The sequence below is a fragment of the Lynx canadensis genome, chromosome C1 (genome assembly GCF_007474595.2).
Source record: "Lynx canadensis isolate LIC74 chromosome C1, mLynCan4.pri.v2, whole genome shotgun sequence".
NCBI classification, from domain to species: Eukaryota; Metazoa; Chordata; class Mammalia; order Carnivora; family Felidae; genus Lynx; species Lynx canadensis.
The window spans coordinates 95,006,800-95,034,147 of record NC_044310.1 but is presented as its reverse complement, the minus strand read 5'-3'; the positions used below and the strand labels follow the sequence as shown (position 1 = coordinate 95,034,147).

General features: G+C 45.4%; 1 protein-coding gene and 1 non-coding gene across 10 annotated transcripts; one reads left to right on the top strand and one right to left on the bottom strand.

The window, feature by feature from the left end:
- Positions 1 to 1,125: 1,125 nt before the first annotated feature.
- On the bottom strand, positions 1,126 to 27,263 carry DDX20 (DEAD-box helicase 20). Of its 9 annotated transcripts, none has more exons than XM_030326423.1 (16): positions 26,888 to 27,263; positions 25,433 to 26,082; positions 17,284 to 17,434; positions 16,061 to 16,166; positions 15,776 to 15,870; positions 11,458 to 11,806; positions 10,997 to 11,091; positions 9,214 to 9,382; positions 8,485 to 8,599; positions 8,222 to 8,364; positions 7,939 to 8,077; positions 7,781 to 7,839; positions 6,209 to 6,291; positions 5,766 to 5,871; positions 5,548 to 5,649; positions 1,126 to 2,981 (listed from the first exon to the last, which is right to left on the bottom strand). In XM_030326423.1, the coding sequence occupies exons 6-16, from the start codon at positions 11,756 to 11,758 to the stop codon at positions 1,822 to 1,824; spliced, it is 2,472 nt and encodes an 823-aa protein (XP_030182283.1). In that variant the 5' UTR covers positions 11,759 to 11,806; positions 15,776 to 15,870; positions 16,061 to 16,166; positions 17,284 to 17,434; positions 25,433 to 26,082; positions 26,888 to 27,263; the 3' UTR covers positions 1,126 to 1,821. The 9 variants fall into 9 exon arrangements, with proteins under 9 accessions (XP_030182283.1, XP_030182282.1, XP_030182279.1 ...); XM_030326422.1 differs by having other exon boundaries at positions 15,780 to 15,870; XM_030326419.1 differs by lacking the exon at positions 16,061 to 16,166 and having other exon boundaries at positions 15,780 to 15,870.
- TRNAK-CUU lies at positions 7,073 to 7,145 on the top strand. The gene has a single exon. It is a non-coding gene; the product is annotated as a tRNA-Lys (tRNA).
- Positions 27,264 to 27,348: the final 85 nt, after the last annotated feature.

Below are 27,348 nucleotides of genomic sequence, written 5' to 3'. Positions count from 1 at the left end.
TCACAAGGTTTGGGAACCAAACGCGTAATCATAAAAAGATTGCCAAGGAGAAGAAATGAAAGAATATGTATCTTTACACCACCCTTATCCACAGAGGATACGCTCCAAGATTCCCAGTGGATGCCTCAAACCGCGGGCAGTTCCGAATCCTATATGTACTATTTTTTCCTATACGTACATACCCATAATAAAGTTTAATTTATAAATTAGGCACAGTAAGAGATTAACAATAACAATAGAACAATCACAACATACTATAATAAAAGTTACATGAATGTGGTCTCTCAAAGTATCTTATTGTACTGTACCCACCCTTCTGGTGATGATGTAAGATGATAAAATGCCTACCCGATGGTGAATGCTATAGGTATTATGACACAGCATTAGGCTACTACTGACTGGCCGGACAGTATGCCAGAAGGATCATCTGCTTCTGGACCCAATCAATGGTTGACTTTGGGTAATTGAAAGTGCAGAAAGTAAAATATCGGGGGGCACCTGGGTGGCTCAGTCAGTTAAGCATCTGACTCTTGATCCCAGCTAAGGTCATGATCTCACAAATTCATGAGATCAAACCCCACTGACAGCGTAGAGCCTGCTTGGGATTCACTCTCTCCCTCCTCTCTGCTCCTCCCCTGCTTGCACATGCTTTCTCTCTCAAAATAATAAACTAAAAAAAAAGCAAAATCTCAGATAAAGGGGATTAATTTTTTTTCTGAGTCATGATTTATAGATGTACCATCTCAGAAAAATGAGACGCTCCCCTTAGATCCTAGCACTAAAGGTAAAAACTGGGGGGAAAATTTCTAGAAGGCATAAGATTAGGACATACTATGAGAAGAGTTTAAACAGAATAAGTTCCAGCTTCCAAAAAAAAACAGTTAAAATGAAGGGCTAAAACTTTCCTTTAGCCTCCCAACAGATTAGGGCAGTTCTTAATCTGGCTTCTACACCTGGGCTTCAGAAGGTCTATGAACCTCTTGGAATTACATATACAAATCTTGTTTACAGAATGGAAACTTTTCTGGTACAAATCTATAGCTTTCATCAGATTCATAAAAGGATCCAAGAACCAACAAAGATTGAGTTACTCCTTTTCTTGAGAAATGGAAATAAGACAGCCACTGATGATCCTGAGCTATTTAATGCACGTAAACACACACACAGCTTTCACAATCTTAAAAACAAGACATTCGAAAAAAAGATGAACAATAAACATGTCAATAAACATTTGGCTAAGTTCGCATTTTTACTGGTAACAAATATTTTTCCTGGAAGCAAATGGCATCAAAGCTACCTCTGGGCGAGTGTGAAGCAATATTTATTCCTTCCTACCTAAACATAAAAGGCAAAGGGATTTTCTGATCTATCGTGTTACAAATTTCTACAAGAACACACCTCTATAGAAATACAGCCCAAGCCTTTTGTCAAGAACTCCACAGCATAAACTAACATTATTTTTCAAACCTCAACTGTTTTTATTTTTATTTTTTAAGTAAACAGTGGTATTAAGTCTTTCTAAATGTTTCTTTCTTGAATGGCTTACAGAAAATGGCATCCTGGGACCTTTAGCTCTGTCTCCAAAATTTTCTTTCAAGGATCTGATCCATGAAGTTTCTCAAAAAAAAAAAAAAAAAAAAGATAATATACCTCACCTAATAAGACAGGTCAAAACAGTCTGAAAAATAGATGTGTCCCAGCAGAAAGCCTCAAGACTTTTCAAATTCCTCAAAAATGGCACTGTGCTAAAGGCCCCGGAGGATGGCTATCCGAAGGTATCACTCGTTGATATTTCTGGATGGTATGAGGTACTGCCTGTCATCACTGGTTGCCACGCATCATTTCTTGTAGATAAATGGTATTCATGTGATAAGCTGCCACCCAACTTGGGTGCCTCTGAGCATTCCAATAATATGACTGAGAAGCAGCAGCGTAGTATTCCTGCCATGCCCTGTAGTAAGCTCTCCAGTACTCCTCATAGTCCTGGTAGGTCTCGGAAAAATTCAGATGGGTTTCCCTGTGGCAGTCGTACCAACCATCCTCCTGGGGTTCTGCCTGCATTCGATAGGAAGACCGCCTGGGAGGGTTTCTCCGGCTCTGCTTAGCTCTCTGGGTAGCCCCCTCTTTATGCCTTGCCTTTGTCTGGATTTCAGGTGATTCCTGATACTCTACTGGATTAGGGATGTTGTTTCCATTCAGAGGCTGCTCCAAAGAGATATGGCCATCCACACAAGTAGACTCCGCATCTTTCGGCTGAGTATCAGAAGAGCCTTCCAAGTAGGACTTATTTCCTTTGCTCTGGGAAGAAGTCCTTGAGCTGTAAGAATCACTGTCACTCTCAGAGTCTCCAGATTGACTGCTACTTGCCAATACCTGCACTCTCTCTTCAGGAATTCTGTTTCTTACAAAACCATTTTGAGGATTGACAGTCTGATCCCCAGGACCCGTGTAATGCCTGATGATTTCCACAGGTTTCTCTAACCCCTCTTTAATATAGTGTTCATAATCCTCTACCAATTCCGAAAAAGTCAAAGAGTATGGCAGATGGATTTTAAAGGACGATAGACAAGGAATTTTAGGGAGTGACACAGGTATAGCTTCTTTGACCTGGTGCTGACCAGTCGAGTTTTCAACAGAGATCTGAACAGAATTCTTCATCGGCTCTTCCAATTGTATGCCACAGCCCACTTCTTTCGGTGACACTGCTTTTTCGATGATTCCACACTCTGAGTGGCTTTTCACAGGAAGCTTTTGTTTGGTATTATTTTTTGATTTGACTAAGAGTGCAGATACAGAAGTATTTCTGGATGAAGCCACATGGTTACCATGAGCTTTCGGAGTTAGAAAGGTTCTCTCTATTTTTTGAATCTGCTTTTTTAAGGGCTGGGTAGGTACACTTGCTAAGCCATATGTATGCATAGCAGCTTGAACCTCCACATCCCAATCCGAACATTCTTCCATCAGACCAGGAGGAATGGGATCTACATAAAAGGAACAAAAGAATATTAAAATTCTTGAGCTGCTCAAGACCAGCAATTTTTGAATGACTTCATAAAGCTTTCCATGGTAAAGTAAGAAATAATATATACTAGTAATACACTAAGAAGCTTAAGAATTGCACTTAGTATTTTAAAAGACCCAAGCAATCCTCGCAGTAAAGAAATACACCCCAAAATATGCAAGACCCATCCCATACTCACAAGCGGGATCTCCCCATACCTCCCACTCAGAAAGAACTTCTGCTAGGACATACAAGTCTGCAGAAATTCCCCCATCTCTTCCCCTCCCACTCTCCCCAACTCTTCCCCTTTATCTCACTACTGCTGACAGCAAAACAAGATTATTAGAAAATGGATTGTGCTCCCCAGAGCTTATCAGCTGGGGAATATTACGACTGCAACTCTGCACCCAAGTAAATCTGCCACCCTATACTCCCAACAGGGAGGAATCACTGCCTCCAACAGTGGAGAAAAACCTCTATCTGGGAACAAGTTAAGACGACTATAAAAAGATCTGTGGCCTCAACAGCACTTGCAAATTTTTAAAAATTTGCTGGCTCCAGCTCTCTAAATTTCCTATTCCATCCAGGAGGGATAGTTTGCTCCCACCTGCACACTCAGACCTTCCCAAAGTGTGATCAGTTTTCACCTTAGGCAGACAAAATACACAAAGCCCCTGATTTACACAGGTGTGCCTGTCTGTTCGTGCTACTGGGGCTCCACATAGACGTATCCACTATTGAATCCCTCATTCTGAACTCTTCAGCTGGGGCTCTTGATCTTTTGCTGAACAGATCCTCTGACAAAAACTCGATTCCTACTGAGGTGGTATCCCTTGTTTGCCTCCCACCCTTCTCAAATAGGCCGACTGCCCTCCTTACTCCTGTGCCAGGTGCTTCACCTGAGCAGTCTGCTATCATACAAGCTCCTAGTCCAATATAAATCCAACACCACGAATATAATTTTCTCATGATTTCAAGTCTCCGAGAACATTATGTGAAGATCGAAATATGTCATTTTCCAGTATCCAAAGGCAAATTTTATTTATCACTACATGCTATGATACTGAATCCTACTGAAGGTCTTAACTCTCTTTTACCAATTTTTAATTTACTATTTTCACATTATAATCATCTGACAGATTATCAATAGACTCATACATAGAGTTAACATACTACAGAGTCTTAAAAGTGACATGGGGCACCTGGGTGGCTCAGTTGGTTAAGCATCCGACTTCAGCTCAGGTCATGATCTCACAGTTTGTGGGTTTGGGCCCTGCATCAGGCTCTGTGCTGACAGCTCAGAGCCTGGAGCCTGCTTCAGATTCCGTATCTCCCTCTCTCTCTACCCACCCCCCACCCATGCTCGCTCACTTGCTCTCTCTCAAAAATAAAATAAACATTAAAAAAATATTATTAAAAGTGACAGAGAACCTAAAGACTGTTTCAAAAAACAAGTATTTTGTAAATCAGGACACAAGCTTAGAGCAATTAAAGAAATTTGTGAAAAGATCACAAAATGAGCTATGACAGAGCCAGAACTCCTAGAATCCACAGAATTCCCAGACCTATGCTTAATCTAACTTTATAAAAATCACTAACGGAGTTAAATATAAATCACTGAAATATTCACTGCTATATTTATTCAATAACTACTTATCCCATATTCTAGAAGGTCATGTATATGTAAGTGTACAATTATGTATATATACACATATATACTGGTATATACATATATATGCACACATATATGTACATATACACATGTATATACACACATACACACTAACATGCATATATTAACATATATAATAAATGAGCCACATTTCTACACAACAGTTTTTAAAGTTTTCAAGAGATCATTAATAGTTTCAGACATGCAGTTTCCAAGGTGGCACTAAAAAAAAAAAATCAGCTTGACAAATGACTCATTAAATCAAAAGAAAACACTTCAGGGACACCTGGCTGGCTCAGTCACAAGAGCACAGGACTCTTGACCTCAGGGTTGTGAGTTCAAGCCCCACACTGGGTATACAGATGATAAATAAATAAATAAATATTAAAAAGGAAACACTTAAAATTTTTCAAAATAGCATTTAAAGATATTATTCCTTCCTTCCCCGTGGTGACAAAGGAGAATACAGCAAGAATTACCTCCACAGCGACAAAAGAAGTGAAATATATGCCCCCTTACATAAAACAGTGAAATCAAATTGCAAGTCTAAAAGCTAAAATACAGAGCTAACAGAGTAGTAAAATAATTCTCATTTCTCATGTGCCAGGAGTTAGCTTGCAATCTTCTCCTTGCTGCTTATTAGCTGTAAGAACTTAGGCAAATTACTTCACTTTTCAATGTCTTGATATCCTCATTCACAAAAAATCGACAATAAGGGCACACACTTCATAGAACCATGGTGATAATTAACCAAGTTAACATATGGAATAGGACCCAACACATCCTAAGTGCTCCGTGTCAGCTGTTAATTTTATGAGGCCTATCATCAATATCACTATTCTTTTGACAGCAAAATGACACAGACAAAACATACCTGGTAAAGGCAGAAGGTTGATGTTACATTTCTGGGCAATTTTCATCATCACATTTTCTTCTTCTCCCCGACAACAGTAGGTCACTGTCAACCCCAAGGTACCTAAAGCAGAGGGACTGTTAATTAGTAAATCATTTCCACATAAATGACATTCTACCTGTCATATCTTCCTCCTAAAGAAAGCCTCCAAACTTTTCATTTTTTTTTTTTTTTTTTACCAAAACGGCCAGCTCTGCCAATCCGATGCATGTATGTCTCCCAATCCAATGGTACATCCAGATTTACAACCAGGTTCACCTTCTCAGCATCAATCCCACGGGAAGTCTTGAATTGAAGAGGAGAACAAGTGTTTGCATTAACTGCCACACAGGCTCCAATGCACACTAGATTATTCTACTATAGTACAACCAAAACCCAAGTGAAGAACAGGAAGGAATTCAGGAGCAAAGGAAAAGGAAATTAATTTCTAATGACTAGCTTCAAGAATAAAGATGAAAATATAAGACTTTTAAGAAAGCATGTTCCCCAGCACTGGAAAGACAATTCCCTTCTGGTATTCTTATCAGACACACCCATGTAAAGTAATAGTTGAAACCTGTGCATCTGACAAGACAGCCCAAGTCAAGATGGATTAGTCACCCAACCCGAACGAGAAGTATACCAAATCTGTGGAAATGAGGACTCTGCAATGAAACTGCTTCAGCTTGGCCATAGCATCAAGACGCTGATTCTGATTCATGTTACCTAAAAAGACCCAAAAAGAAAGTCATATAAAAACAAGCTAACATATTTATCAAATACACAAAAAGCAGAATTCCTCACTACCAGTCTTAACACTTTAAAAATATACCAAAGTTAACTCTATCCTTATATACAAATACAGGTTAAGACCTAAAGTCAGAATCTTTTAAAATACGGTTAGGCAGTCAACTTGAAATTCAAAAACATATTTTATTTTATTTCAATTTTTAAAAGTCTATCTACCCATTTTGAGAGAGAGAGAGAGAGAGAGAGAGAGAGAGAGCAGGGGAGGGACAGAAAGAGAGGGAGAGAGAGAATCCCAAGCAAGTTCCATTCTGTCATCACAAAGTCCAACATGGGTCTCAATCCCATGAACCATGAGATCATGACCTGAGCCAAAATCAAGAGCCAGACACCCAACCGATTAAGCCCCCCAAAAATCAATTTTAAATGGTGACTAGGTTATGCCTGCAGATATACCATTATATCCGCAAGGTTACATATGAAGTAGAACAATTCTTAGAAAAATTGCTTTAATCAGCGGTTTATAAATTTGGTTTTGAAGTGTGATCTACAGTCAAAATATTGCCCATTAGAAAACAGTCTCCCCAGTATCTCATAATATACAATGATGAGACAAGCTTATGCTAACAGGTTACAAACTAAGCTATCAATGAGAACTCTAAAAAGGATCTTACTGATCAAAAATTCCTTTAAATCTTTCATTTCTATTAGGCCAGCAGTAATAATTTAGTTTTCTGTCAAAAATGAATCATCCTGGGGCACCTGGCTGGCTCAGTTGGTAGAGCGTGTGACTCTTAATCTCAAGGTTGTGAGTTCGAGCCCCACACTGGGTATAGATATTACTTAAATATAAAATCTTAAAAAAAAAAAAAAATCATGTTCACCTTCCTCAAGACCATAAAGCAGTTAATTCAGTAGCAGCTCACAGCATTTTTACAATGATTATGTAAAGAAGCAAAATATGTTGCACTGAAGATAACAAAGGCAAACTTCATAAAATTATTGAGCTCTTCATGGACAATTCATTCCAATTTTCTAATTTCGTATGATGTACCAAGTTACAACTTAAAAAATAAGAATATTGAGGGGCAACTGGGTGGCTTGGTCTTAAGCATCTAACTCTTGACTTCAGCTCAGGGCATAAACTCGTGGTTCCTGAGTTCCAGTCCCACATCAGGTTCTGCGGTGACAGTGCAGAGGCTGCTTGGGATTCTTTCTCTGCTCCTCTCTCCACCCTTCCTCTGCTCACTCTCTCTCTCAAAAAATAAACTAAAAAATACAAATAAAAATAAGAATATTGATATATCAAATTCCAATGAAAAATTAACCTGAAATTTCCTTTACTCTAAAGACTCAGTGTAACCTCACACTCATAAGACAACTCGGGAAGTAGCATTTCTTCTTCCTGACTTTGGAGAGGCTTCAAGTCAGGATACTAAACAAACATTAAAGTAAGATATAAACTTACCCGAAATACACTCAGCAGGAAAGCCTTTAGAAGAAAGAATATCAGCCAAATGTTGTGCTCTATGAAAAATAACACAGAGGTTATAATTTTATAAATATGGCCCCATGCCTATCCTTTTATTTCACAAGTTCCCCAAATGACCTTTTAAGGTACATTACCTGCTGTGCAAATTAGAAAAGACTAAGGCTTGATTAAACGGAATTCTGCTGAACAGTTCCTGTAAATGCTGAGCCTTTTCCTCAAAAATCTTATGGGCCAAAGGGTATGAATTGACAACTCTGTAATACTGCTTCAAACCTGCAAAGAAGAGTCCTCTGTTAAAACAAAACATATTTGCTATATCCTAATAGCAAATATGAAAGCAACAGCCAACTAGGCAAGGGAAAGCTCCAGAGTATCACAAACAAACCAGTAATGTAAGTATCCAATATCTGTACTCACCTAGGAGACTCGGATCACTGGAATTTAGTCTTACAAAAGTGGGATCTCTCATGTACCTTGTCAAAGCATTAGCCAAATATTCAGGGTAGGTGGCTGATACGGCCAACATCTGTTTACTTGCAGGCAAGGAAGAATAAATCCAGCTGTAAAATACAAGAAAAACACACACCATGGAAACTAATCAAACAGTAACTACCATCTGTTAAAGCTAAAGATACACTTTAGGACACCATTTTAATAGTTCAGCAAGTTATTTTTCTTACTTTATTTGCTCCTGGAAGCTGCCTTCTTCTAAAAGCTTATCTGCTTCATCAAGAATAAAGAGACGTATACTGCCTGGGTTCAAGTAGTCAAGTTCTATTAGTTGTTTAATTCTGCCTAAAGTCCAGAAAAAAAGCATATTGAAATATTTAAGATGCACTGAATTTGTGCAAATCTCAGCCAGTGTTGTTACTCTACTCACTCACAGGTTATACTGTTGATTTTCTTGACCCGACCTTTGTTATTATACATTTATGCACCGAACCACAAATTAGAAATGTTGAATTCTATCTTGCCTAAATCCATTATTTCTTCCTCATATTTCACCACCAATAAGCACAGATCATAAACACTATTCCCATCAAAAGACTTGAATGCTAAGGCCCTGAATACTAAATTCTGATCTGAGTGATTCTTGACTGAATGATTAATAGAGAAGCAAAGAATAAATCCCAATCCATGGCTTAGAAAGGCTTCTTGAAAATCATCTCCTTTCTCCTCTTTTCATAAGCCAATTCCATAGGTGCACTTAAACAGCCTCAGGGATGGAGATTTCCTACATTCTGCTGGTAATTCCAGTCACATGTCTAAAGCCTCGCTTATAATCCTCAAAATAATTATCAGAGTTATCAAAGATTCCCATATTCTTACATCAATTATTTTATATTACCTATATTAAAAGTGTTCAGTTCCTTAAAAGCCCCAGTTATGAACAGTCATTGATATCTTACCAGGAGAGCCAACAGCAATATGACACTTTTTAAGTCTGGTTTTGTCTTGTGATAATGGAGTCCCTCCAATAAAGACATGACACTCTAAGCCTTCCATTTTTATTCCAATAGCTGTAATAACAGAATGTATCTGTACAGCAATTTCTCTTGTAGGAGCCAAGATCAAAATCTAAAAAAGCATAAAATATATACACTTTTAATGAGTCAGTGGAACAGATACATGTGGTTGGCACATTTTGCATTATAATGAGCTATTTTTCATTTAACCAATCATTTTAAATGATGAGTTTTTACTGTCAAGGGAAACTATTCCATTCATTCACATATATATTCATTCAACAAACACTGAGTTGAATGAATTGCCTACCTACTAGGCAACATATAAGTTGCTGTGGAGTCAAGAGTTAACAATACACAGTTCTTGCCCTCAGGGCACTTTCATTCTGTGTAAGAAGACATACAATAAACAAAGGGACATAAATAATGGCATACAATAAGAGTTGGGGGGGGGGAGAAGTGAAAAAAGACGGGAAGGAGTTATTTTAAATGGAGCAATCAAGGAAGGCCACTAAGGAAATAACATTTGAGCAGAGACCTAAATGTACACGGCAGAGTAGAGCTTAGCTATGTGACACCTGGGGAAATAATTTTGGGAAGAGAAATAGCAAATGTAAAGGACTCAAGACAGTAACATTCTTGGTGTACCTGAGGAATAGCAGGGAGGCCCTTGTAACCCGACCTAGTCAGGGTGAGATTTCTAGCTCCATGAAAAGAAGCTTTAGGGAGTCAAGGTGAGAACTTTGCAAAATAATTAACTACTGGAGGACAAGGTGAAACTACATGTTCTGAGCTAGGAGAAGGAAAAAACTGCTTTAAAAAAAAAACTAGGAGAAGAAAATATGCCAAAAACGGTTAACAGCAGTTTCGCTCTGGGTAGGTGAGATTATCAGATGCAGTTATCTGGTACTTCTTGACTTTTCTGAAGTTTCCCAATTTTCAAAAATAAATTTGAGAACACAAAGATCTTAAGTTTAAATATACAAATTTGGTTTATGGCACTTTTCAGGGTTTTGGCATTTCATCTACTCCCAAATTGTCAGAAACCAAAATCGCAAATACATCTCAATTCACAAGTAGAATAGCCTAGGTCTTTGGGAAGCTGAAGGATTTCTTACGTACATAACCCAGGATTTGGTAGATAGAAGAGTCAAGAAGCTTTGAATATGGATATCCTGGCATACTGTTTATACATAACATGCGCTTGAAAAATCTTTGTTGAAGAAATTATTTCCAAACCTAAATCTCTTATTAGTTTGGGTTCTCTTAGACCTACTCCAAGAGAACCTAGAAGACGGGAGATCAACAGGATATACTCACAAGGCTGTTAAGAACCACCTGCAGTTACCAGCAATAGCCAGAGCACTACATTATCACCAATCAGGCCAAATACTAAATCTTATCACAACCGGATCAGCAAGTAGAAGAACAAAGAAAACCTATCTGTATTCCCAAGTAATGAAAAAACTGACACACATGGCATTATTCTATTTAAGATGCGGTGATAAAAATTTCCAAATTTCTAACACTAATAACATATCCTTGGTCACCATCCACACCACCAGCACTCAAAGGCTTTAATGTCTACTTCTATGCTTTTCATATGGCTCACCTCAATCATTCGTTAAATTCACCTCTTCTCTCAGGAGCTATGGTATTGCATCCAACCCGCGATAATAAAATCCACGTAACATACCCTCCTTTGGGTCCTCTGAGTTAGACTCACCTGGGTACTTAGGTTTTCAAGAACCAGAGAGTCCAAAGCAATGGTAGAGAACACACACGTTTTCCCGGTGCCAGATTTAGCTTGAACAATTAAATCTGAAGAGAAAAAATATATACTGTATATCGCTAACCAGTACCGACTAAAGAAGCTTAGATACCGACACGAAACCACATGATTACAAGGGTCTCCAGAAGATCACTGGTTGGCACCTTCGTTTTTAGTGAACTCTCAAAAAAGCATCGGGCCATATCCAGAAACAGGGCTCGTCCCTGAACCTCTACCGTTTATCTTCTCGGAGAGCCAACTGTCACCGTGAAAAGGACAGTAACCATCAACGCCGCGTCTCTTACAGGGGAAACTGAGGCTCGAAAGCGTGCAGCGCCCGGACGCAGGCCGGACCCCGCACCCGCTCCGGGACTCCTCCGGGACCCTCCCGGCCCGCGCACGGCCCCCGCCCTCACCGAGCCCGCAGCGCCCCAGTGGGATGGCCTTGAGCTGCACCGGCGAGGGTCGCTCGAAACCGGCAGCCCGCAGCCCCTCCAGCACCGGCCGCGACAGCAGAAGCGACTCGAAGTCGGCCGGCTCGGCCAGCAGCACGTCCCCCGTGCGGGTCCGTGGGCCGCTGACGTCGTGAGCCGTCCGCAGGCTCCGCACCGGCCCGGGGGGTGGCTCCAAGGCCGCGAGCTGTGCGGCCACACGCTCCGCCGGCATAACGGCCTCCACCGTCGCTAAGGCCGCCGAGGCTTCAAACGCCGCCGCCATCGTAGCCGCGCCGCCGGATCTCGCGGTACTTGAGGCGAGGGAGGGCGCCTAAGAACGAGAAGAGGAAAAACTTTATTGGCAGCCCTCCCAGGAAGACACGCTTCGGCGAGGGGCGAAGGGACGGAAGTCGGAGGCTTAGGAAGTCTCGCAAGCAGCGATAACGACAAAACAATGTGGCCCGAGGAAGGCTGAAAGAAGGAGGAGAGGGAGGCGGGGGCTACCGGTGTGCGGCCGCGGGCAGCCTGCAGAGGGCGCCGCGCGCACACAGTGGGGGCGCCGCCCCGCCTCCCGGCCCTCCGTGGGCGGTCCGCCCAGTCCCGCGCTCCGCCCCGCGCCACCCTCAGAACGCCGGCTTTGTGAGGCGCTTGCGGCGTCACTTTCCCCGCCTCCCGGTCACTGGCGGCCGGTGCCTCCGGCGGAGGCTATCCCCGCCCGCTCGAGGCGGCTGGGGCACAACCAGACTCGGCTTCCTCGTGGTCCGGTCCGTGTCTGTCTCGGCACCGCGTCACTCTTCTCTGTCGCCAGCCCGAGTACGGCCCCTGGCACACTCAGCTCCCGTACCCATCCGTTGAGTTGCCGCCAGGCCCTGGACTGACACCTCTCAAAGCCATAGCCTCGCCTCAGACCGCTCTCTGAACTTAGATTTGTACATCCATCGGCCTTCTCAGCATTTCCATTGAGAAGTCTGGTAGACATCTCACATCTTTCATGCCACCTGGGTGTTGCTCCTGTCCCCGGCGCTATGCACCACCATCTCGCGGGGGGGGGGGGGGGGGGTCAAGGGACCGACTTTGCCAGCTTCCCTTCTTTTAGGTCTCTGCTCAAATATCGCCTTTCCAAAGGGGCCGTTCCTGACTTATTTTTTTTTTTTAATTTTAATTCCAGTGTAGTTAACATACAGTGTTGTATTGTTTTCAGGTGTACAATAAAGCAGTTCGACCATTGTATACATTACTCAGTGCTCATCATGGTAAGTGTACTCTTTAATACCCATCACCTCTTTCACCCTGATCTATTATTATTATTATCTAAGATACTTCCATCATCCTCTGGGTTCCCCCAACTTTCCCACCACTCTCTGTTCCCTTGTTCTGCTTTATTTTTCTTCATGACACCACTACCTGAGATTGTGTTTATTGTCTGTCTCCCCCATTCTATGAGGACAGGGACCTGTTCTGTCTAGTTCTCTTCTGTATTCCTAATGAGAAAAAAAACAGATCTGACCCATAGTAAGTGCTCAGTGTTTATTGAGTAAATGAGTTCCTGCGAGTCTTAGCCATAACTCCAAGTTTAAATATTTCTGGAACCTAATCTTATTTATAATTCCAAAACTAAAGATATTCTGCGGCCAACGCCAACTTTTTCTTTTGTCCTTATATCATCATTCTGATCATTCTCTCTCACCCCATGCTCACACACAGGCAGGTGCACACAGAATGATGATCCAGATTCCAAATGATGTAGGAGGGGCTTTGGCACTGTAATCCCATCTGTAAGAGGTCTCAAGGATGCGTTTTGGTTAGAAATTTAAAAAACATTGAGAAATGTCAACTGTCCATGTGAAAGAAGGGGTTCTGTTGGGAGTGGGCACTGAAGTTTCCAGGCTTCCTCTTAGTAACCCCACCTTTTTCATCCATCTAGCCCCCAAATCCCAAACCTGGGAGTTATTCTTTTTAAAAAAAATTTTTTTTAACGTTTATTTATTTTTGAGACAGAGAGAGAGCATGAATGGGGGGAGGGTCAGAGAGAGAGGGAGACACAGAATCAGAAGCAGGCTCCAGGTTCTGAGCTGTCAGCACAGCCCATCGTGGGGCTCAAACTCACGGACCGCGAGATCACGACCTGAGCCGAAGTCGGACGCTTAAACGACTGAGCCAGCCAGGTGCCCCACTGGGGCACTCTACCATCTACCATCACTCTCCCTTTTCTTACAATTTACCTGAGGGCAGGTAATTTTGCCTCTATGTACCGCATTCATTCCTCTGTCCAGTCTCCATAGCATTTGTCCTACTTTAAGCCCCTTTGTCAGCCTAGCTATTGAAACAACCTTCTGAATAGTCCCCTATCCCTTTTCTTCTCTCTCCCAGCCACTCACTCCACAGGTACTGGAGTAATCATTCCTTTTTTTTTTTTTTAATTTTTTTTTTCAACGTTTATTTATTTTCGGGACAGAGAGAGACAGAGCATGAACGGGGGAGGGGCAGAGAGAGAGGGAGACACAGAATCGGAAACAGGCTCCAGGCTCTGAGCCATCAGCCCAGAGCCTGACGCGGGGCTCGAACTCCCGGACCGCGAGATCGTGACCTGGCTGAAGTCGGACACTTAACCGACTGCGCCACCCAGGCGCCCCAGTAATCATTCTTAAGTGTGTACCATAGGTTGTTTGGGTCCAGCTTCAGGTCCTGTTCCTTTTTTTAATTATTATTATTTTTATTTACTTTTTTTTTTTTGAGAGAGAGAGAGAGAGAGCATTTGAACATGAGCAGGGGAGGGGCAGAGAGCGAGGGAGACAGAATCTGAGGCAGTCTCCAGGCTCTGAGCTGTCAGCACAGAGCTTGACTGGGGGCTCAAACTTGTGAACCTCGAGATCATGACCTGAGTCGTAGTCAGATGCTTAACCAACTGAGCCACCCAGGTGCCCCTAGATCCTTTTAACAAACTTTTTTATTTCCCATGCCAGACTCCCACTTCACACGATAATAACTCCAGTCTACCTCTTACCCGGTTCTATTTACTTGTTTAGGTGTCTGTCCCTTACACTAAAACAAAACAAAACAAAACAAAACAAACCTATAAGCTTCTCAAGGATGGGAATTTTTTCACGCCAGGCTCTCCAGCCCAGCACCAGGCCCTTGGGGGGCCTAATAAACACTGAATCTTGCTCAAAAGTCTTTGCTGGGTCTCCATTGCGCATAGCAGTAATTCTATAGAACTCACACCAATCGATGAAGAAGTCAGCTCTCATCCCAAAAGAAACAAAAAGACTGCTTTTCCAGAAAAGAACACGTCCAGTTTTATAGACATTCTGTGATTGTGTTTCTTGTTTATGATGTTTTACGGACACAAATATTGCAGTAAGGTTACTAGGAATAAATTGTATTGCTACAGCTAAAAACACAAATCAATACATAAAATATTTTCCTCAGTAATGGAAAAGTTAGATAAAGTTGTTGGCTGTAACTTTTAGTGCTGTAAAGATAAAACACAGAGGTAAGGCACCATTTAATAACTAGGTAAGGTATGAGAGTAACATACACAGCAATGAGTCAGACTGTGTGTGCTTCCCGGCCTCCCCTCAGGAAAAATCTCAATGGGACCTCAGCCTTTTTTTATTCTATTCTGTCTACCTGGAAAGCCTTACTTCACCTAATGTACCTGGGAGCTAGAGAAGGGAAGGATTCCTGTGCACTGAAAAGCAAGTAAAACTTAGACTCAGGATGGACATGGAGGTTCAAGTGGTCCCATACAATCATTCCACAGTGGAGGTTTTTGCACCGGTGTAGAGGAAAACAATGTAAATAAAAGCATAGACATTAAGGTGGCCCATGGTGGGTGTAAGGAGAATGTGGAAAGAAGGCACAGAACTACCATTTTTACAGCTACTTTTTCTCATTTGATCTCAAAGCAACAAAGGGTAGGCAATGTTATTTGCATTCAATCTGAAGCTTCTCTTTATTCTTTCAACAGATATCTTCTGAACACCCAATATGGACACAGCCGTTGCCCTCAAGGAGAAGGATACCTGCAAACAGGTGGCCCCGATCAAGGAGGAAACACGCAAGTAGCACAAGTTGGTATAAAATCATATGCAATACTGACATTTTCAGGGCCTTAGTTAAAATGTGGCTGTCATGTGGGAGAGAGTGGGAACTACTGAGAAATTAAGGAAAACAGCTTTTGGTATTCAAAGAGCAGTAGCTTTCTTCTCTATGCCCTTCTCATCTCCACCCAAAATCAAAATGGTTTAAAGCATGCATTGAACAATGAGAAAAACACCATGTGCAGATCATTCCTTACCTACCCTGGAGTCTAGTACATCTGCCAAAACAGCAGCGCCAGGAGGCCAAGCCCAAGTCCTGTGAAGCACTGGGGGCTCATTTTCTGAGCTGATCCTGAAGGATAGATAAGGAGTTTCATCAGGCAGTGGGGGTGGAAGGAGAGAGCTCACCAAGCAGGCAAGTTAGAGAGATATTCTGGGCAAAGCGAACAGTTTGTGCAAAGGCGTGGAAGCATGAGAAACCATAATAGTTTAGGGAAGCCACGAGCTTTAGTGTGAACGGAGGCAAGTATGGCAGCAATTACCAGGAAATGAGGCTGCAGAGATATATTGGTCCCATGTTATGAAGGACCTTGTCTGCTACCATAAGGAATAGAAAATGACTGTGCTGTGCTCTCCCAAGGCGGGGTACTGTTACATAAAATAAAGAGAGATACAGTTGGAAATGTGGATGGGGCTCGATTAATGGCAAAGCCAAAGAGTCTGAGTTTTAACTGGCAGACCGTGGAGCATCATCTAGATCTGGGATCTAACCTGAGGCGGGGAACTGCAGGACGCCCTTCACACGCTTGTGTCTTACACCTGCTAGCTCCCGGGTGTTTTCGGTGTTGGTACACTGCTTCCCGAGTACCAGGGCTTACCTGTGTGGTGTTTACCCCGCAAACTGATGAAGCAAGTGTTTCCTAGTTCTTGCTCCCAGACAAGGGGGGCCTTCCCTCCGGCATTCTTCAGTTCATCTGCTCAGTGGACTAGCGCCACCCATACACTTAGGTTGTATAAAGTTTATCAAGTAACAATATGTGGCCACCTGGACAGAATTTGTTTCATGACCTTCTCATTCCTAAGTGGCTACCTCCCAACACAGAGGATAACTATTTTTACATGCGCCCCTTGGCCCACGGGGTGACCTTATATCTTCAGTACCTTTTCAGACAGGAATTAGGAGGTGGGGAAGCCGCCGCAAAGGCCCAGCCCACACACTCTGCACAGCCACCTCCCGCCATGGACATTGGCCTGGCAGGCTTTCGGAAAAGAACCCCAGGTCTTCCTCCCTGTCTCCAGACCAGGCTCTCCTGTGCCCAAGGCCCACATTGATTAATTGCCCCTTTTAATAGCACGGCCTCAGTCTTTAGGGAGGAAGGCGTCACATTTGCTCTTCCCCTTGTAAGAACGGGGCCCAATTCATTCTTGTCCAGGCAGCATAATAAATAACCTGCCCCCGTTGGCAGGGAGTTTATTAGAGACTGATGGGACATTTAACAATAACTGGGGGCCTGTGATTTATTAGGTAGGGAGGTTCATGGCGTCTCCAAAGACTGGGAATGTGGAATTTAATTGATAAAGCGACTGTCAGCAGCAATGAGATGCACTCAATAGAATATGCATTTGAGGGATTCTCTTTGGAGCTGTCAGGAAGGGTTTCTGCTAATCATATTCAGCTTCCGCGGATGGTGGCGTCTGCCCGATATCTGGGTGAGAGACAAATGGCAGGGAGGGGACTCGGAGAGGGGCCCGGGGAGGGATGCACCTGTCAGTTGCCCAGCCCGATGGAAGAATGTGACACAAATGAGCAAAAGGAAACAGGATTCCCATCACCCTGAGTGAGGACTCTTCAAGAGGCCTTCGTCTCTCTCCTGTGAGCCGCTCGAGAGAGCAAGAGGCGCCCGAGCACCCACTTCCTGGAAAAGGAGGGAAATGAAAGAGTTAAATGGCAAGAAGAGAGATCTGTTCCGGAATCTCCCTAAGCCCTGAGGCTTCTGCACCAGAGACCCCCTGCCTTGCTGTGCAGCTCCAGACACTCACACACACAACACACACACTGCTGAGCGCCACAGTTCGTTACCCACCTGCCCACCATACGGCAGTTTCCACACAGCCTCCCTCAAACCCCTGGTTCAGGGGGCAGCTCCTCCTGTCACAGCTGCTTTCGTGCCAAGAACAGAGCCACAGAAACTCTGATGGAGTCTCACCTTTGTTTGTTGTTGCTCTTTCCCAGCTCTGGAGACCCCAGAATCCACGCTGAGAACCTGGAAATAAATGCTTGCGGGCTGGCGCGTACAGAGCATTGGCGCACCCCTCCACCCTGTTTCCGAGACCCGGTGTATCTCCGAGGGCCATCGATAATGGCGCTGGGACTAGCACAGCTCTGTCCTCAGGCAGTCCTGAGCCTTTCCAAGGCAGCTCTGCTCGAATTTTCTATCCCTCCATCCCTCGGGCTGTTGCTCAGCCTTCAACCAGGCCATGTAAGGCATGAGAGGGGCTTTCTCAGGCCAGTCTGCTTCCCTCCTTTGATCCTCATGCATCTATTCTTAGGTCCCAGGAGACCGGTCTGCCTCCTTGTTCCCTTCAGGGAGAGAAAGGGAGGGGGAAGCTATAGCCAGGGAAGAAGAAGTAATTGTCACTGTCTAATCTGAGCCTCGGTGGTGACACTGAGGGACCTCTGAGCAGAATGGATACAGCAACTGGTTTGATTAAATCAAGCCTCTCCCACAACCTTGTTAAATTAAACTGACAGGCCGAGAGCAGACGCGGGAGGGCAGAGGGATCATCGCCTCGGGTGGGGGCAGAGGAGGCCCAGAGCCGAGGTTGGTAAGAAGATCAGATGGTAGCAGAGCGGCAGCCTGCCCTTTCCCTTATTTGCTGACTACAGATACGAGCTGAGATTTATGGATGTGAGATGCTTAAGTACCTGTCTGAGCACAGGCTGTGAAACCAACGCTGAGGAAGACGGCTGCCTCCCCGTGGGCTCTGCAAATTCCCTTGGCAGTCGGGCCTCACATTTGCAGCCGTGCTCTTGACATTTCAAAGGGCCTCTAAATATCTTGCCTTTACAGCAGGCAGGGAGCAGAGGAGTTGTTTGCCCCACTTTACAGTTAGAGCAACTGAGGCACAGAGAGATTACAGGGCCAACCGGAGCCATGCAGAGACAGGCTAGCAGAGCCAGTCCAAGACCCCAGGTCTTCTGCCCGCTGCTTCTGGCCCACATCGCCTCCAACGTCCTGCCATATGGCAGAATTTCCCAGGGCTTAGTCCCTGGGCTGCCATCTCTTCTCCCACCCACCAAAGAAACGTAAGCCACACAGCTTGCTTTGTGGGCTGTCAGGAAAATGCCAACTCCCGACTGGCTTAGGGCAGCCCACCTGCAGAGCACACAGCTAACTTCCAAAGGCCATGAGGCCATTCTGTCGCACTCATGTCACACGCCCCCGTGCCCAAGCCCTTGTGAGCCATTTCCACTGCACCTAATTACAAGTCAGGGGAGAGGGGGTACGAGAGAGAGATTGTTAGCCACAACAGCAACAGCAATAGTAGAAGGATAACACTGATACCCCTGCTGGCTTCCTCACCTGTCACCCAGTTCCTCACCTGCCAAAGCTAATTTTCCACTCACCGGTGGGTGAGAGCTCATTTCAGAGCGGCTGAGCCACACGCACCCTCACATACGTACATGGGTTCACGGTGCCATTGTGAACAGAGTACTGCCTCTCCCAGGATGCCCTTGTTCTCACTTCGGATGCGCTCCAATGATTTGTTCATTGACACCTCCAGCCCTCCCCAGTCTCTGTCTCCGTAGCGAGGACACTAGGATGGGGATACTACTAAAGGTGGTGCACACTGATTGCCAGAGCGCACTGTCAGACCTGCCTCCTCCAGAGGCACGCTCATCACACCCCAGTGTCTGATCAAATCCTGCAACGGGGGGCGGGGGGGAGGGACGGGGACAGGAGAACAGGGAGAGGGGCAGACTTTGAACCACGATGAAGGACGCAGGCTCCATGAGAGCCCGTACGAGGTGGTAACATTTGCTTGAGAGGGACAAAACCACTGTAAGCATCACCAACCATGGGGGAGTGTGTATGTGCCACACCAGATATCGTATCACCGTGCTCTTTCTCTGTGGTTACCGCATGATTTTGATCACCACTCTTGACCCGAGAAAGATAGGAAACAACAGACAGGCAGATAGGTTGAAGATACTTAGACAAATATCACCAGCCTCTTAAATTCCTCTCTGGTGTTGTCATTGGCCACACCCAAACCCGACATCTCCAATCTACCTGAACCCCTCTTAGGCAAGGAGTTGGACTCCTCTAGAAACACCTGCCAAAGTGAGGCGGAGGGAAAGGCCGTCTTGCCTGGCAGGTGGGGAGGAAAGACCACTGGGCCTGGGTTCCCATGCCGGCTCTGCCTCTGGCCACCTGGGTGATGTACGGCCAATCATTTCACATTTCTGGGCTTCACTTTCCTGACCTGTAAATAATATGCTTGGGTAGGAAATGCAGACTTTTGTTAGAGTTTTAAAACTTTAAAGATCACCAAGGAGAAAACTGAGACCCAAAGAGGTTGAATTACTTGTCTGAGGCTCCACGGTGAGGCAGCCGAGTGACTGAGAGGGTGTGGGTCCTGGAGCGAAAGCCAGAGCTTTGTGTGACCAGAGGGGAGTTCTGGCTCCCTAGCTCCCTTCTTCCTCATCTGCAGAATGGAGGCAATAGGAGCCCCTGCCTCTGAGGGTTTGGGACGAATAGATGAGCGCCTGATACAGGGAAAGCCTTCAATAAATGTTAGCAAGCACTATTTTTAGTGACAGACCAGAGGTTCAGACCCACATGTCTTGACTTCTGGTCTCTCCATGAGGTCACAATCCCCTGATTATCTATAAGGTCCTCCTCAGCTCCCAAATTCTATGATTCCAAGTCAGATAGATTAAAATGCAAGTTACTTCCAAAACCCTCCAGGCAGAGACACAAAAGACCATTTAGGGGATTCATTATTCACTCTCCATTGCCTCAGTCACTTTCTATGGATGATGATTCATGGGGAATAATCACAGCAAAGAAAACCTGTCCAAAGGCAGGGAGAGGGAGGGCAGTAGAAACCAAAACTCCTTTGCATGTGGAGTGCCTATTCTTTAAAAGGTATCTTCATTTGTGAAGTGATGACAGTGTCTCTTGGCCTCATTGCCATTCCACTCTGGAACTTGAGGCTTTCTCTTGGTATAGATGGCTGCCACCAGGAGCCACTGCCCACCCTGCCTCCACCCCCCCGCCCAGAACCCTGGGGAGAGGGTCCTGCCTCTCTGGTCAAGCAGAAGCCTTCACAGCAGCAGCTGTCACCCTGGCACTGGCTGCCCTAGGGGTCTCTGGCCATACCCCAGGGCTGGCATCTATTCCAGGCTTGGACAGTTCTCCAGTCCCCGCAGAAAACCAGGAGACCCTTGGGAACCAGCCTGGTGGCAGCAAGTATGCAGTAAGCCAAACCTGAGATGTGACCTCTTTTTCTCCTCACCCCATGGCCTCAGGAAAAGAAGCAGGTAGCCTTCTTTGTGTCTTGCCGACAAGTCTCTCCCTGGCAGGCTGCCAACTCCTGGTTTTTGCTCACAGCAACCAGAAGCTGGGGGCGGTGGGGGGGGGGGTGGCTGGTAAGTAGTGTGTAACAAAATGAGCTTTCCCTCTGAGTGGGAGGCCATGTAGGTGAGGTTACAGGGAAGTGGGCACAGGGCTGCCAGGGAGCCAGCTGTGGCAGAATGTCCCTGGGAGCGTGCTGAGAACGACTCCCTCTCCCTTTCCACACAGTTCCCATCTACCGGCATTGGTTTGCACAAATCGCATTAAGTATTTCCCTGTGCTGTGTGTGCCCTGACATTCTTCAGGTGCTCTTTGCAGTTGAAAAATATTTGCTTTTCCAGTAATGTTTGCAAAATGGAAATATTTGCTTCCCAAGTAGCAATGAGACCATTGCTTAGGCACCACAAGCACAAGACCCATAGCTGCAAATAATTCCAAATAAGGCTCAGTAGCAGCCCATATTTGGACTAGTCTGAATAACTAACTGTTCATTGTTTGGACTCGTCTAATTTTGCACTAGTCAGTTCCCTCTGAATTGTTCAGGCAAGATAGCCCATTCACACATGGAGTTTTCCAAAATACTATACTGCTGTTTCTTTCCCCTGCCCCCTCCCCCAACACCTTCCTTCTGTGTTGTAGAAAAAGTTGTAGCCACTGCATGACTGATGGCCTGGCCTTGCAAGGCAGGTGACTTTGTACAAAAGTTAAGGCTGAGAGTGGTGCCTAGTTTGGCACTAGGTGTAAATTCAACCACGGGGTTTGTGGATGGGGGACTAGAACCCTCAGTGGTTCTAGTCATCTTGGTAACCCACCTCAGGTCACACCCTGCATGCTTTCTGCAGAGTAGGTAGTAGAAAGAGGGAACAGGAGAACTTTGTTCCTTCAACATAAAGACCAGTCTCTTTTGGCCTCAGTTGCTCTATAAGTGGGGGGAATGACACTCCATGTTTGAAGACATGAAAGCTAAGGAGCTTTTTCCCCCCCATGCCTAGAGTCTTTGATTTCTCTAGCCAGTCAAAAGATTTTTCAATTAAAATCCAAAGTGAATCTTTCCTTTGGAACCAAGGGACCTCTAGCATATAGACCACTTGGTCCCTCTGCTGTCTCTCCTGATATCAGGATTGTATGAGGCACAGGAGCCCAGTCCCATCTAAGGTGGACAGAGGAATAAAGCTAGAAGTTAGATTGTTTTAAGAATAACTAGGCCTTGCAATCCCTATCAAAATAACACCAGCATTCTTCACAGAGCTAGAACAAACAATCCTAAAATTTGTATAGAACCAGAAAAGACCCCGAATAGCCAAAGCAATCTTGAAAAAGAAAACCAAAGCAGGAGGCATCACAATCCCGGACCACTTTCTTACACCGTACACGAAAATAAACTCAAAATGGATGAAAGACCTAAACTTAAGACAGGAAGCCATCAAAATCCTAGCTTCGAAATAAATCAAAATAAAAAGCTTCTGCACAGCGAAGGAAATAATCAGCAAAACTGAAAGGCAACCTTCAGAATAAGAGAAGATATTTGCAAACGACATATCAGATAAAAAGTTAGTATCCAAAATCTATAAAGAACTTCTCAAACTCAACACCCAAAAAAACAAATAATCTGGTGAAGAAATGGGCAAAAGACGTGAATAGACACTTCTCAAAAGAAGACATCCAGATGGTTGACAGACACATGAAAAAATGCTCAACATCACTCATCATCAGGGAAATACAAATCAAAACCACAATGAGATATCACCTCACGCATGTCAGAATGGCTAACATAAACAACTCAGGCAACAACAGATGTTGGTGAGGATGTGGAAAAAGAGGATCTCTTTTCACTGCTGGTGGGAATGCAAACTGGTTCAGCCACTCTGGAAAGTAGTATGGAAGTCCCTCAAAAAATTAAAAATAGAACTACCTTATGACCCAGCAATTGCACTACTAGGCATTTATCCACAGAATACAGGTGTGCTATTTCGAAGGGGCACATGCACCCCAATGTTTATAGCAGCGCTATCAACAATAGCCAAAGTATGGAAAGAGCCCAAATGTCCATCGATGGATGAATGGATAAAGAAGATGTGGTATATATATATACAATGGAGTATTACTCAGCAATCAAAAAGAATGAAATCTTGTCATTTGCAACTATGTGAATGGAACTAGAAATTAGAGAAAGACAAATATTTGAGAGACAAACTTCACTCATACAAGGAATTCAAGATACCAAGCAGATGAACATAAGGGAAGGGAAACAAAAATAATATAAAAACGGGAGGGGGACAAAACATAAAAGACTCAAGTATAGAGAACAAACAGTGTTGCTGGAGGTGTTGTGATAGGTGGGATGGGCTAAATGGGCAAAGGGCATTAAGGAGTCTACTCCTGAAATCATTGGTGCACTATATGCTAACTAACTTGGGTGTAAATTTTAAAAATTAATTAAGTAATTAAAAAAAAGAATAACTAGGCCTCACTCCAGTCCCCTCCTTGCAGTCCCAACATGTTCACACTCAGACACACAGTCTCTGCCCAGCACCTCCAGGCCTGCCTGCCAGGCGAGGTCCTCTGCCTGGAGAGGGACAGTTCCGCAGTGATATCTGAACACATTCCAACAGCACATGTTTATCTCTAGGGTCAGCCTTTCCTGTTGATGCTCAGGAGGTGTGGGGGAGCTGCTGGCAGGCACAGGGGGTGGAGGCCTGAGGGCAGTAGGGATATGGACGCCCCTCTTAGGAGGGTGATGTTATGATGAGGTTTCCAGACTGTGTGTGGCCATGCATGTCTTTCCTCACATCAGTATGAACTCTTCAGCTCTTCTGCTGTCAGTGGAGACGGGCACAGCCTCACCCAGGGATGCATCTTCCAAAGGGCGGGCTAAGACGCGCTGGGTGGGGACCTCCAGGTGGGGGCCATGGGATATGGAGCCAGGAGAACGGCCGTGTTTCCATTGTTTACTGTAGGATGTGAGCTCTGTTGGGACGCAACTGGTTCTGCCTCTCCCTTTGAGCTCAGTCATTGGTGCCAGGACCTCCAGGCTTTGGCAGTGGGACAGACGGGGCCACCCTCCCTGAGTAGGTAGGCAAACCCCATGAGTCTGACACCCTTAGACACCATTTCCAGGAGTTGTGCCCCCTCCCTCAGGAAAAGTACCCACCACACTTATCCCCACCAGCAGGGGGCAAATGCTGAGCTACCATTTAGGGGTCCTCCCCCCACCCCGTCGCCACCCCTGCCCACCTCTGGGTGGCTTTGAGAAAGTATGTTCATAACCAATCTCAGACCTTTGATATGTTCCTTATTTTCAAGTGAGACAATTTCATCTTCCCTCCAGGCTGAGTTTTGAGGGGCAGGAGAGAGGAGGTCGAACTATTTGATTCTTCTTCAGCAAAAATGAATCATGTCCCACATCCCCCATTCTCAGCCTAGGGATATTTACCCATGTTTATATAACTATGGCAACAGGCTTTATTCTCTGCCATTTAAACCCTTAAAAAAAAAAAAAAAAGAAAGAAAAGAAAAATGGAAAGCAATCCATTTCCCTGTTCCTGCCTCCTGGTCTACCCAGATGACAGAGCTATTCCTGCAGAAGCAAGGTAAGAGACAGAGCCCCACATGTCCTGGTATAATGTCAGCCTTCTCCGAGGGTAAGTTTGCAATGGCCCAACCTCATGAAAGGCCTTACGAGTTTAACAGTCACTTTCTACCAAAATCCTATGGGAACCACACAGTAATAGCACCTCTGACTTGTCTGGGACCTCTCTTTTGAGCACCACGCTGAGATTAGGGGCATCGATTTTCTTTTTCTTGCCATCTCCTTGACCTTAAAAGGGGATAGATTTCGTAATGTATATAACTGTCGTGTCACTACGTCAACCACCTGAAACTAACATATGTCAACTATCTTTCAATTAAAAATATTTTTTTTTAAAAGTGGATGGAATGCCAGCTGGCTTTGCTAACAATATATTCTTCATCTCTGAGATGGATTCCTCTTGTCCTGACTACTTCACAGATTGTTGTCAAAATAGAGTTTTGTAAGGAGTGTAAAAGTGTTAATTAGACTCACATAGGTTTAACTAGAAGCAAGAGAAACTGAGGCCAGGAACAGGGAAGCATCTGTGCGAGGACAACTGTGCTGTCAGAGGCCTAGGACACCCAACCACCCAGTCTAAACTTGTTACCAGATCAGCCTGCACCTCTTGGAGTTTGAACTACAGCCACCCTCTTACCTTCCAAGAGGACCCCAGTCCAAGTGCTCTCAGGGATGGCAAAACCCAGGCTTAAACTTGCCTCTAAAGACTATGGGAACCACAGACTCACAAACGTTTACTCAACTGCCTCCTGCAGCAGTCACTGTGCTGGGTGCTAGAGATCTCAGAGTGAGCAAGGCCCGCAGGGCTGGGGAACTCTTCTGTGGTGGTTCTCCCACGTAAGACTATGTGTGGATTATGTTAGCGGCCAGGTCCCCCTTTCTATCCCCATCCAAAAAGACTCAACTCCAGAATGGTTCAGCAGGTCTGGGGACCGCAGCTCCGTCCTTGGGGGTGGCTCCCACTGTGAACATGCTTGGGTACCATGGGAGTGTCCCCTTGGGAATCTCTGTCTCCCAACTGCAAGGAAGCCTGTGAGTGGGTCGCAGGACCACGCGGACTGGAGAGGCCAGACTCACTCAGGTAACAGAAAGACCCGGAGAGCAGAAGTAAATGGTGATTCAAGCTCGGCAGCTTGGAAACACCTCCGTAGATTGATTCTCAGCTCCTTCCTGCAACAGTCGGGTTTTCTGATCCACGCCGGATCCTGAGCAGGGACCCCAAAGGGATCCCAGGCACCCGGGCTTAGGGCTTAGCACCCGGGCTTAGGGCTTAGCACACGGCCACCGAGACTCAGACTTCCGAGGGAGTTCTCACCCATCTACGCCTCTTCTTTCTTTTCTCCATCCATCCGCTACCGCTGCCTCAGCTTTGTCCAAAGAGGGGCACTCAGGTCTAGGACAAAAGACATGGGCGAGATCCCCTGTAATTGAGGAGCTGGGGTTAAGTGGAGACATCCGAAGGGACTCTGTAGAGTCTTCATTTCTAAAGATGTTCGTTTTTACGCACCCCCCCCCCCCAACCCGCCCCTTGTCTTTCAATAGTAAGCAGGAGTGGCACCCTTTCCTGACCAGGATCAGAATGAATGACCGCAGCGCCTGCATTCACTCTGCACCTTCTCATGCGTCTGCAAGGTTCTGTCTCGGAGACCCCAAATTCTGCCTGGGGCATACTTTCTCCCGTTACTTGTCTTGAGATAACACGTCGCTAATTACCCTAATTACTCTCGGGCCCTGCAACACCGTCCCCCGCGGGCCAGAGAGGGTGGCGCGGCGCCTGGGCGCGGGGAGGGACCAGTAATCCTGGCCGCACGCGGAGGCTGGTCCAGAGCTCCGCTGGAAGGAGCACCCAGGCCGGCCTGCGGCCCCTCTTGGGTCCACCTGCCTCAACTCCTGTGTCCATTGAATAGAACCCAAGCAGCTTGGAGTCGTCCCCCCTCCCCGTCCCTTGAGCAAGAGTTAGGATAACTGACGCATATGGAATACGGGGGAAGAGAAAGGCCTATTCCTCCACTCCCTGCCCACCTACTGAAAGCAGCCCCCCATTCTACTACCCTGTCTCATGTTTTCACAAAGAATCACTACTGGAGAGTACCGTGTTTATTTTAACCTGTCTCATCCCTCCCCTTCCCCTACCCCACGCACGTTCTTGAGAGCAGAGACCTTGCCTGTCTTAATTCGGTATCATACCCCAGACTTACACGTGGCGGGGAGTCAGCAGAGCCTCTAACAGCCTTGTGTTAAATAAGTCTGTGGACCGAGCAGCGGCTCCTCAGCTCCACGATGAAGACTGGGCTGGGAGGAGCCTACACTTGGAGGTGAGACGGACCCACACTTCCAGACTTCCAGCACACTTCCAGAGTTCAGAAGAACTGCTGATTGGCTGCTTTGGTGGAGGATGTTCCTTTTCTGATCGGAGTTTGGGAAACAGGGTTGAAACTAAGGCACTCTTACTGAGGCCGCTTCCCAATGCCCACTCATAAGACGGTGCTCTCTATCACCAAACGGGGGTCACGTGCTTTGTTGGGGGACGTCGGTACAATCTGGCGGCACGATACCCCCAGCCGCGTGGGCCAGGACTAGGTGTCCCGCGGCCAGCCCCAGCAGCGGCTGCCCTAGCCCTGTGCGACCACCCGCTGCTGGATCCACTCGCTGCAGCCCA